This window comes from Melanaphis sacchari, unplaced genomic scaffold (genome assembly GCF_002803265.2).
Source record: "Melanaphis sacchari strain LSU unplaced genomic scaffold, SCAv2.0 Contig0_pilon_pilon, whole genome shotgun sequence".
Taxonomy (NCBI): Eukaryota; Metazoa; Arthropoda; class Insecta; order Hemiptera; family Aphididae; genus Melanaphis; species Melanaphis sacchari.
This window is the reverse complement of record NW_020270366.1, coordinates 816,436-829,731: the sequence shown is the minus strand read 5'-3', so window position 1 is coordinate 829,731 and position 13,296 is coordinate 816,436. Positions and strand designations below refer to the sequence as shown.

At 29.3% G+C, this 13,296-nt stretch overlaps 1 protein-coding gene across 2 annotated transcripts in view; it reads right to left on the bottom strand.

Moving 5' to 3' along the window:
• Positions 1-13,296, bottom strand: part of LOC112600414 (protein outspread-like) — an 84,278-nt gene that overhangs the window by 21,154 nt on the left and 49,828 nt on the right. For both annotated transcript variants that reach the window (XM_025347627.1, XM_025347619.1), the window contains exon 5: positions 13,030-13,135. In XM_025347627.1, the coding sequence (XP_025203412.1) occupies positions 13,030-13,135 (106 nt within the window). The remainder of the gene's footprint in view (positions 1-13,029; positions 13,136-13,296) is intronic.

The following is a 13,296-nucleotide window of genomic DNA, read 5'->3' as shown; positions in this document are numbered from 1 at the left end:
TAGATTCGTGCTTTTAAAAAGTTTCGTTCAATCAAATTTGTACAAAAAAAATGATTAATAATATTTTAGATAGATGGGGAAAAATATCAAAGCACTCCGATGATATATGAGTATATCAATTATCAAACTATAATACATGGAATTTTTTCTTATAACCATCAACATCAGTTTTTCCTTAGATTTGTCCGATATAATTGAAAACGTAAGACAAAAGACCGTCAAATATATAAATATATATTATATATTATATCAATATAGCATTTGGATATTAAAATAATTTATTAACGTTAACATTACATTGGATTATGAATATGTATATATGTATAAAATCCAACAACAATAGAATAAAAGAAAATAAGAATACAAGCAAAAACTATTACTTTATCAGAAACGTGTAATGTTATTAGTAGATTGAGAAAAAATTTAATTTTAATAGAAACAAAATCTGTACACTTTCGATAATACCTATAGTTCATAATATTATATTTTATATGAATTTGTAGCCGAGTGATTAAAAATACAAATTGAACAACTATATTAATCTATATATAAATATATTATAAGAATTAATAATAAAGAACAGGTGATAAAATGTAATAAAATATGATTCATTATAATTACAATAATGTATAATGACGTGTAACATATTAACATAGTTACACAGTTTTTATTAGTCGTTGTGTCATTATTATGCAATTTTTTTTTTTTTAATATTTTTGATTAATAAAATAAAAATGGTTTACTTTTGTATTGAAGCTGATTGCCAACAATAAAAGATGTTGTTAAATCAAGAAATAGTGTTTTTATTTTATTTATTTTTTTTTACAGAAAACAGTGATTAACTCCGCAATAAAAACAATGAAAACAATAATCAATTTTGAACTCTAAAAAAGAATATTTGCATTTCGTTCGCCACGTAAAATATAAGCATTAGTTTTATTAACGTTTAAAATAACCACACATTATTTTTTTCAACACGGTATTGATAATTCACGCTCTGTGAACGTGAACTGAGCAGATATTATGATGTTTAATTATATAATTGTGCATACTACTACAGGTCTATACACAAGTCAATTTCACGGAAATTACCTATACGGAGTGATCTATATTTAAACGGCTACGTTAATTTTCTATGTCAATTATTATTTTATTAATACACTTTGAAGTATTTAAGTATAACAAAAGGCAATACATTTTCATAAAAAAATTAAATTTTTTACCGTGATGTTTTTCTTAGGTTTTGAATTATTTTAATGATAACCTATATTTTTATTTCATAACCAGAAACACAAATCATAGGTTAAGCATACCTAAACTTTTTCAAAAAATATGCTGATGTAAATATCATATATTCAATAATTAGTTATTTTTAAAAACATTTAAAGTTTAAATCCTCCGAGTGAAATGGCGATGGGTATTCTATAAAAGTATATTGTGTAAATTGATTTATTATTTGTGTACTTCTATAACTTAAAAATCTATTTTGCCTATTAGCAGTATAAAATCATCCATTAAGCCGGTACAAAAAATAAAGTATTTACTACTTTTAATTAAGTTTGTGTTCGGTTTTAACAACGGTTTGTGCATTATTTTTTATATTGAATATTATTATTGCATATTATTATTATACTATATATACAAGCTAACACTGCCTGACAGTGATAATGTCGTAACTCATAAACTATGTATATGTTCATTATAGTAACTGGTAAAATAAAGTCGTATATTATAATAACTAAAGACGAGAAAAAGATCTGGTAGAAAGAGACAGAAATGAAACTAAATTCTACAGCAATACTGTATGTATATCTATATACATCTTATAAAAATCAAACATAATTTATAGATTTCGCGTTATACACCGGAGATCTATATCTAAACGAAAACGCTGTATTTTGCGCGAACCTCTTTTAGAGCCCGACAATATTATTATTATTGGTAGAAGTATTACATTATATACGTATGCCCATCCCGTGTACTTTATATAATGATGATATACGTGCTCAAATACATTTTTCTAGTGAAAGGATTTATTGCAGGAGCCCCAAAGGTTTGACCCGGAAGGATATGTGTGTGTGTTTGTGTATGTATGAAACGTAGTATGTAATATATGCCTATAATGATCTAATTACTTTTTGTTTATTTTATTTTCCAGGATAACATTTTTTACCTACCCTTGATAGATTATTATCAATAAGAATATAATATGTATATTAATAATTAATACATTTTCTTTAAATCAGGTAAAAGTTAATTTAAATCTATTCATTGAAAATTTATGCTAAGACCAAAAATTTGTCTTATAACTATCACAGTTAATTTTCTATCTCTCCTTACTATGCAAAACGTAATACATTACTTAGGACTAAATTTATACAGACCATAGATTAACACGGGTAACCTACAAATAATTACACTAAATGTTTTGCTTTGAATAACTGATCTCAACAATCATGACCTCTTCTTACATTTAAATATGAAAAATAAAACACTTATTTATAAAATTCCCCTTAAGCCAATACAGAATACAACTTAGAGGATCCGTCAAACCTTCGATATCAACCAAATCTACACTTTTCTATTAAAATGTCTCCGTCATATTACTAAAACACCTTTTTGTATCTCAAATTACACTACACTAAAATCTCTCATTTTTTACAACTTTATAAAATGTAGCTTACTACTCCAATTCAATTTAAACCAACGCAATTGTCTCAATTGTCATCAACTGTTCTTACAGTCCCAGATGACCCCGAAAGATGACCTCGGAAATAATGCCGTCATTACCTATTTTAATAAATTACGCCCGCATGCCAATAAAGTTTCATCAATAGATGGATTCTTCACGCAATACTAAATAACAGCCTAACTATAATTCATACATCAATTTTGCTTATTGTAAAAAATTTAACTTACTAATAATTGTGAAATATTATTTTTAATATAATGAACAACAATTAATTTGAAATAATTAAAATAACGTATTGTCGCATAAATAATAAATATCGTTTTAAAATTCAGTTTAGTTTAAAATTGTTTTCATCGTTGCTCGTATTGTTAAAACAATGTAGCAGTCGACGTTCTATATTATATTAGTTTAATGAGTTATATGTTTGAACGCGTATCACGATAATAACATAATATATATTATATTCGTAACGCGACACCACGAAGTGAAATAGTAAATTCCAACGATGGAATATTTTGAACGAACGTTCATACTGACATGTATTATATACATTACACTATTATCCCTATATTATTATTCCGTTACTGCCGCGACACGTATAATTATAATAGGTTCGATTGACACGAGTAATATGTATATAGATAAATACGTATTATATGTATAAGTTTACTATTTCATCACAAACCAGCGAGCAACATAATAAATTTTTCAAGCGTACAATACTTTAATTTAGACAAACATTTAAAAATTATAACTTTCATCGATTAAGTTAAAAAAATATATCAAATATAATATATACCTACAGTCTTACTGTAAAAGTTAAAAAAAAATATTTGGTGAATAAAAAATTAACGCTGGTGCTGATCAAATTCCGTATTGTATTATAACTATATCATGTCTCTTACTGCACACTACACTACTTTAGGCTCTGGTGATTTTTATATCATAGCAGCAGCTATATTATTACAAGTAAATAAAACCGTCGCAATGCGTTTCCAAATCGACATTTATTTTTAATATGATTCACGTACTCTACATTGCAGCTATTTGCAGTTCGTTCACGGGCGATGCGCCAGGATCGAAATATGCGCTTGTTGATTTCACACATATTCCTGTGAAATGTTTACACTTTTCAGTTTCAAACCGGACAAATGGCAGTAGATTTGTTTTGCATATTATAATATATATAGATTAAACAACGCCAGAGATATCAGTCACCATGTGGCAATAATATTCGAAAAGACGAACATATTATAAAGGTAACTAATATTATTATGTACTCATTGCAGCGGGTATATTTTCGATGATTTATGATAAAGTATAATATAAGAACGTTGTTCACTAGCAGGCATAAAAATCACTCGACAGGATAAAACGAAGTTGTTTTTTTTTTTTTTACTTCAATGAATCCCTTTCGTTCACGAGGGATTTAATTGTATATTTATGGACTGCAGCCGGCCAACCCCCATACACAGTATATTTGTTCGTATAATAAACACATATATCGTTTTAGAATTCTCCTCCGACGTAATAATAATAATAATAATAGAAATAATATAATATTGTCGGCATAAAAAAAAATAATACCCAAACGATATATCTCCAACGGCATGAGTCTCTTTCTATTATCCTCTCCTCTAAATATCTATCCGTGATTGAGTGTACACCTGTTTGGTAGTTTGGTATCCAAAAACCAATTTTATATAGTTATAACGTTTGAAAAAAAACCAATAATGTTAGTAGGTATGTAATACTATATTCTTCTACGCAGTTCATTTTTCGTTTTGTCACATGTCAACTACCAACTGGTCGCGTCAATATTCTTCTCGGAGATGTACCTAAGGTGTGTATTATAATAAGGTATTTATTTTAAGTTTTTACGCACACTCGTATAGTACGTATAATGATAGTCATTAACGTGTACAATATGGGATATTTAATGAACAATGCTACACAGTAAAAGAAAAAAATAATTACAAGCCGTCTTCGTGTTTATTTATTAGTTTCGGCTCACGTTTCATGTGATAATAATATACGTCTTAAACCAATATTTTCAAAAATGGAATTCACGGCCCTGACTAGCACTAAATTCTTTTGCATTCGGTAATTACCTAGGTAGGAGGTAAGAGGTTTAACTTTTTTTTGCTTGGCCGCATTCAATATCTAATACACTTTCAACGGATACAATAAGAAGTTTATTCCCTACGCGCGAAGGACATTTTTATAATAATGTAATGACGAAATATCACAAACATAATAATATTATGATATGGCAATAATTGTAACACGATAATGAAATTGTATATAGTATACAACAATAACGATCCTACTTATACGAAATAGCAAATACGAATGTCGTGATAAAGGTTTACTTTAACGATACTCGCCTCGATGCGGCGTAAATACAACCTTAAAATGATATTGAGATAAATAATATATATATAATGTTTATTGAGGTAATAATAATAATAAAAAGACAATATAAAATATGAAACAACCTCGCTGAATCATATTCGTATACTAACTGCATTAAATAGAAATCGTTCACAAATTTTGTGTATCCTTATCTATCATTTGGCGCCGAAATGGCAAAATATATTTAATGCAAACCGCGGAATGATGATTAACGGCTATAATGTATTAAAGTGACTACGGAACTGTCAACGGTATATTAATAAGGTGAAAATTGTTCGGAATAAAAAATAAAGTCGAATTAATACGCGTCGTGCGTATAGCTCGATTGCTATAATATATATATATATAGTATTGACGATGATTGTGTATAGATATATTATATTAATTCGATGCGGTGTCTGAACTCGGCCAAATCAAACTGTTTATTATTTCTGTGTCAATTTACACTACGTGCATACATAATATCGTAATACTCGCGGCCTCATATATACGTGGAGAATTCGGTCACATTAGGTTCGAAATTTAGATCGTCGCATTATTGGGTATATAGCTGTATAGTTATATATCAGGGAGGATTATAAAGGTCGAGGACCGTAAAAAAGTCGACTAGAACTAGTGGTGGCTGTGGTTTGATTATACGGTATCTGTGATTATTATAATATATGATTGTCATACATACAACAGTGGTGCATATTCTTTTTTGTCCTTGTAATAACTCTTTCTCCGGGGGTCCTGCGGCTAGGACGTCCCGTAGGCTATGATCATACAACGACCAACGGCTGTGACGATCTATTTGCGCGCTGACTGTGATTCGACAATCTATATATACGCCCAATATAATATACATACACATTACATGGTGGTTCTTAAATGATCAGAACATAGAACATTTTCTCTATATAATTGCTTTAAGTTATTAAATTCGTTGAGTATTTGGTTTAAAACCAGGAAGGACATATATTTGGCACCAAACATGTCGTAATCTGCGTATCCACTAAGTATTGAAAAATAAGAAATAAGACACCCCCATCAGTTACATATACAAGCTAGCAGCTACCCACCTACACATCTTTTTAAAAAAATGATGTAAGCAGGGTATTGGAGGACTGATTCAGCAGATTGCGTACATTTTTTATTTGATTATTACTTAAACAATTTTAATTGGAGCTGAGAGTAATGCATTTGCAAATCCATTTTGATCCTTGCTTATATCTTAGTTTCAATATGGTAAAATGAAAAATTAGGTCATCAATGAATATTCAGTAAAGTGTTCTACGCAATATAAAAATATCTCCTTATAAAATACACATGAATCCTTTAGGCTCTCCCAAGTTACCACTTACCACCATAGGAGGGACCTCCCTGTCGTAAACATATATATATATCTATATACATACGAATACAATTATTATTATTATTATTATTATTGCATGTATATTGTGTGTATCGCACGCCGCGTAATATCGTTATAAATATTATACGCGCGATAGTCGTACACGACGGTTTTTTTTTTCAAATAGGTACCTACGTCGTCGCTATTTTCATTAAGGAAACTAGGCCAACGCGAGGGAATGCGCGAACGTACATAATATCATTGTGTATATATATATAAATATGTGTGTGTGTGTGTGATATATACTAATTAATACGGGGCCGTGCGCGCTCATATACGTACAAACTATTATTATATGTATTATATACAGCAGAAAAAGATTTGTAATACTTGCTGCGATCGCGCACGCGCGTGTGTGTGTGCATCCGGAGAGCGGTTTCATCAAACGCTGCACACCGTTACAAGCGGACACACACATGTTTTGTTTTTTTTTTTTTATTCTATTTCTATACACGCGGAGATAGCGACATTCATTAAACGCGTATAAAACACGACACCATCCACCCGGTGTGCCGATGGAGTACAGCACGAATAGCTTCTTTTCGCAGCCAATATTTAAGGAAGGTATATCTTACCTATACAAAAATATCTGCCTGTTAATAAAATTAAATATTTTTTCAGATCCGCGATAATTAACCGCCGAAAAGTATCATCGAAGAAAAAGTAATACAATAACGCATCTCATGACACGGGAGTCGACACTGCAATGACAAGCCGGACGGGCAAAAATGTAGGATTTCTTTGACCAGTGTCGAGTTTTGCGGATGATATGCAGTTATATGAAAACACTTGTTACGTGTTAAATTATATTATATTTGTAGGTTTTTTAAAAGTTAAATCCGTTAAATTTTATATAAGACGCGTAATCGTAGAAGTCATCTTCATTCGCCGCTGCAGATGTTAACTTCATTCAAACATAATCCAGACAAATTTGATGCGTTATATTATTTGTTTATAAACTTAAGACGGGAAAATAAATAGCTTTTTTCCAATTAGCTATATACATTATGATTAAAAAAAAAATAATAAGTAAAAGTTTACTTACAGAGATAAATTAATAAAGTAAAGATAAATGTTAGTTATATTTTCTTAAACTTTTATTTGCCGCTTAGGTTTTTGGTACATGGTTCAATAATGACAAAACCGAGCAATGGCAAATCATGTACCGCACCTGCATGCACATCACCAGTTAACCAATCAATTATATAAACGTAAATATCTAAATATTGTTGACTATGTAAATTATAATTTATAAACATTTTATAAATCACATTATCGTTTATAACGTATTAAACGTTTTAAAGATTGTCTAAAGTATCAGTTTCCAGCACTATTCAAGTTAAAATTCAACTAACTATTTTATCTAGAATATTTATAGTCAATACTCTATACTTTTTACCTAACCTAATACTTGCAATATAATATAAACTTATGTTAAGCAAATTATACTTAAATCATCAAGGAATTTTTCATATTTCATTCACTTACTTAAATAAAATTTAATTAGTACAAAAAAAAACAAATAAAATTAATCTTTTCAGAGTATACCTACTCTTTAAATCAAATAATTAGTCAGGTAGAAAAATATATATTTTTGAACAATATGAAAATACAATATAATTTTATTTGTGACATATTATTTACAATATTCTAATTATTTATTTATGGGATAACAGCTAGGTATGTTTTGTTTGAATTAAGTCGGCTTCAATTTTAATTAATAATATATATATATATATTGTTTGAAAATAGTAACTCACCATAAATCATAATTATAGTAAAATTTGGCAATTTGATCGAAGAATTGAATAGGCTATTTAAAAATATATAAACCTGGACATACACAAACGTCGTTCGAGGGTCTAGTTAATCCAACGGGCAACAACTAGAAATTTTAAAGATTGAGCTAAAATGGGACAGATTAGATTTGAAATAAAACCCTTTAATGACAATCATACGGATTCATTTTTTTAATACTTCCTATTTCTAAAATTATAAATGAATAAAATGTATAACAATAGGAGAACAACACTTTTTGTCATTCAAGTAATATGGCATTTTAGAAGTTTAATAAAAGTTATGAAAAGTAAGAAAAATATAATAGTCATAAATTATAAAATATATTATTTAATCCAACTTTTCTTCTTTAATATGATATTAATATAGTATACCTAACCTAATGGCTAATATTAAGCAACTATATATTATTATGTTGTAAAATGATCAAAAATCTATTAAATTTCGTTTAATATTTCGGGCTATTTGTATCGTAATTAAAACGTACATCGAATTGTGTATGAATATGTATTTACGTATTATATTGCATGGTTTAGATTTTCAATTTTCAGATCATTTGACCGGAAGTATGTTTAACGGTATACATTATACACACGCTTTATTAATCGTTACACGTCGTACACAATACAAGGAGCATTGTTTATTCACATTTTTGGTAATGTTTTTTTCATTTGTTGACGAAAATTTATACGTAAAAAACGTGCACCACATTTGTAATGTAATAGCTACGCGTACGCGTGTATAATATTATAAACGGATAATAATAATATATCACAGGAAGTCATTACTCATTAGAACACTTTGAATCCCGTTCTTATTACGATATTATACACGTATTAAAACATACGAACTCTTTAATTTTGAATTATTTTATCAAATTTCGATTTAAATTAATTGACAAACAGTCATTAACCCGATAGATCAGTTTCGACCAAGAAGGCAAGAAATAATAAAAATCTGCGTCTTGTAAAATTACATTGTTACGTAATAACAGATTTATATATAGATTAAATATAATATTACATATTTAATAATATAATATATTAATGTTAAGTATCGTATACGCGTTCATTATACACAAATATAGATCAATATCAATGTATTTTAAATAAATTTGTTTCTCTGTACCGGTAATAATAATAATATTATATTCAAACACGTCACGAATCACGATTTACGTTTTAAGTTTGAGTATAAACATGAAATGTGCTGTTATAATTTCAAATCATTATGTGTATTTTGGACCTTTGGTATTGTTTCTAAAATAATTAAAATTAAGATTTTTATAAAAATCTCATAACAGGTGAATTTTGGTAAGTTGACGAGAGAGTAATCGTTTGTTATTTAGCTGTAAAAAAAAATTAACATAAGACTTTATTTTATTATATACCGCGTCAATCCGTTTAAAACTACTATTTTTTAGCATATCTTAAATAAAAACACACTAGCACGCATTCCATGTATACCTACAAGCATTTTTTTTTTAAATTTGAAAACTAAACAAAAATATAAATGGCATCTTGTTTGAAAGTTCAGGTTTTGTAATATGAATAATTGGTACCATTAAATAAATCATTTTCAACCAAATTTTTTTTTTGTAAAATATATACATCATTGTGTTTTTAAATCACGTTAAAAAAATATTATACTACATTTCAATAACATCACTGAACGATTGAACTGTAGTTGCACTATATACAATATACATGATACCAAGAAATTATAATAATAATATAATAATTAATGACCAAATTAAGAGCTGTTAGAGCAACTTTATCAACATTATATACAGGTAAACGAGAATATTATGTATATTTAGTATTGGCAATTACTCTCTATGGGCGATAACTAATCAAATATGGTTTCAATTTTTAATATACACTTCAACGTGAAGTAGTACACCGGGGATAAAGAAAAAAATCGCAAACTGGATTTAACCTTTATACCGCCATCGACGTTAAGACATTTATATTTATCATATTACAGACGCAAAATTTTGCGGGTAATTGTGACCAAACCCAACTGTTCTCGTGTAAAATGACAAAACTGGTTTTTTTCTTTTTTTTAGCTAAACCTGAAATTCCATTACTGAGGGCGAGATTTATCGAAATGTTGTTAGTTATCGAACTTCTAATTAAACTAAAGAACACCGCCACAATCTTCGACTATACCGCTGATGCTGCTTTTTTCGACATCAATTAATATTCGTACGCATAATCAGATAACGATATAATATATTATAAGAGAATTTGGGTTAATATTTTTTGGTAAATGTGTCTCTTGTCTATAGATGTACTATTTTATTCATCATTATTATTAATAATCAGATCGTGAAACCGTCACAAAAGAGGACGATGACCGGCAGCCGTATACGATACATGATAGTCTTACAGCGGGATGTGTATAATGTATATGTACGTGTATATATATAAGTAAAACGCGTCGTTTTGAATATTGAATACGGCCGAGGGGCTATCTGCTTTTCAACACGCTCGTCATGTGCGTTGCAGCCCATAGAATTAAGATAATACTGTGATACGACAGCGATTGGGCTCTGACAAAAAATAGCGAAAAATAGTGACGAAATAGTCAGGGTATACCAACTATAATATACAGGCTTCATACAAAACTATTACAAGCACGTGGATTGCAAGTGCAGTCTCCTATTATTATCGCCATACACAACGGTACCTAAACGTTTAATAATATAAGAACGCGCGACATTAATGGAAATTGAACAGACTGATTGTCTACTATAGGTTATATTGATTAAAATTCTGTATAATATAATTTCCTCAGTATATCTAACCTGTGAATGAGAATAATCTCTTCATTTCAATTTTCGTTAAGATTATATTACAGGGAAAACAATGTCTTGACTTAAAAATATGTCATACGTGGTTATCTACATCATCTACATCTTATATAAACTATGAATAATTTTTCTGAATTATTGAATAGGTATATTTAATTTTTAGTAATACAAGTAATAGCGTACTGCAGGAACCGCGCACCGAATAGAATATTTCTGAGTAAGTGTTCAAATATTGTAGTACGCATATACTTTGAAAACCTCCTAAATATCCTCATCTAAATCTTGTACAAAAAAAAAGTTCAGACGGTAATCTCGATGTTGTAACTACGATTTTATAATAATTTTACAAGTTTACAACTATATTAGTTGTGATACTTTTCAAAATTGTAGGCTTTAGATCGAGTTAAACATACTTTACATACTATAAAATCTATTTTATAAATGCTAGTATTAGGTCGAGTGAAAAATAACTCACTCCTGCAACTAAATTACACCCATTGGTTTAATAATGAATTCTGCAGAAATGTTTAACTTTTATATATATTTATATTTATAATAATGTGTAGTTGTTAAAACGAAAAGCTAGCTAGTAAAACATGAACATATTCACAAAACTAATATTAAAACTAGACGAATATTAACATAATCAATTAAACGTACATAAATATTACGGTATTTTAAGAGATACATTAGATATTTTTGTGTGTAAATAGCTTTTATGTTTGAATTGCTAAACAATCGACTTCAAACATTTTGACTAGTGAGTAAACATACTAATATGTACTTTTTATTCTTTTATGGTATAAGACTACACGCAAGAATTTGTAAAAATGTATACTCACGAGCAGTGATTTTTCATTTTTCACACACTATATAATATATTGTAATAAGAATATTATCCGCAAGTATATATTTACCGAAGCCGTATGTGGTTACCTAAAAATACGTCTAAACAGTCATGGTATCCCGTTTTTGCGGTTTTCGACGATGTATAGATTATAGATGGTGTATGTACACAAGTGCAAGAAACTGCGCTGTATAATAATGTGATGGGATTCCAAAAAAATCGTATTATAATAAAACGCCAAGCGCGATATTCTAAAAAAAAATTTTCACACATAATATGCGGCATATGCAAATAAAATGGAAATACCGCCACATAATACTAGAGAAAATTAAATCAGTAAATAGGTACTACGCACTCGAGAAAAGAATCGAGGTGGAATATTATACCTATTTGTACAAATGCGTATAATATATGTATGCATGTGTGTGTGTGTGTTTACATATGAAACTATACAGTTAATTTGAATACCAAGACAAGACCGTAATATTATGGTAAAAAGTCGAGGCTCGACAACGCGTTAATTTATACTATTATAATAATATATAAGGACATTTGTCGAGCGTACAGATAGTTGTTGGGACGTGTGCATATTATAATATAGGTAATATTATAGGTACCTACAACATAATAATATACGTATCGCCCAACGACTTTTTCACGTTCAGAATATGATATTGACGCGAACCGAAAAGAATGTTCGAATTGGTTTAATTACGTATTTACATTATATTATACATAGGTATACATACGTCTCCACAATCGCGTACTATATACTATTATACATAACAACCAGTTTAACCAGCGTCCGACGCGAACCCGTTACACAATTGCCTGCACACGCGCGTATTATATATCAGATCTACGGATAACACGCGCGGGTACTACTGCAGCAGCAGTAGCCCGAATGCCCGAGCGCGAACACTTGCAAGCACCATCCGCCGGAAGTAAAATTGTATTTTATTTTTTATCATAATTATTTTATTTTTTTCATTATTTTCCTTTTGCATAATAAACACGCACGCACGTTGTTGCGTACACAATAAAGTCATTGTTAATATTCAATAATTTACCTCTGACTACTACTGGTCCATTCAGAGCACCGGATGTAGTGTTCGGACCTGGGAATGTCGAGTTCCGCTTGTGCTTTGGTACGCCGCCGTTGGTCGTTGGAGTTATCTAAAACAACAAAATAAAAATGTACGAACGCGTGTAACGTATAAAATATAATACACTAAGAAATGGATAAATATTTATGCCAATAATTCGCTAAGGCACACGATGTGTAGACACAAAAACATCATTCAATTAGATTACATATTAAACATAATAATATATAT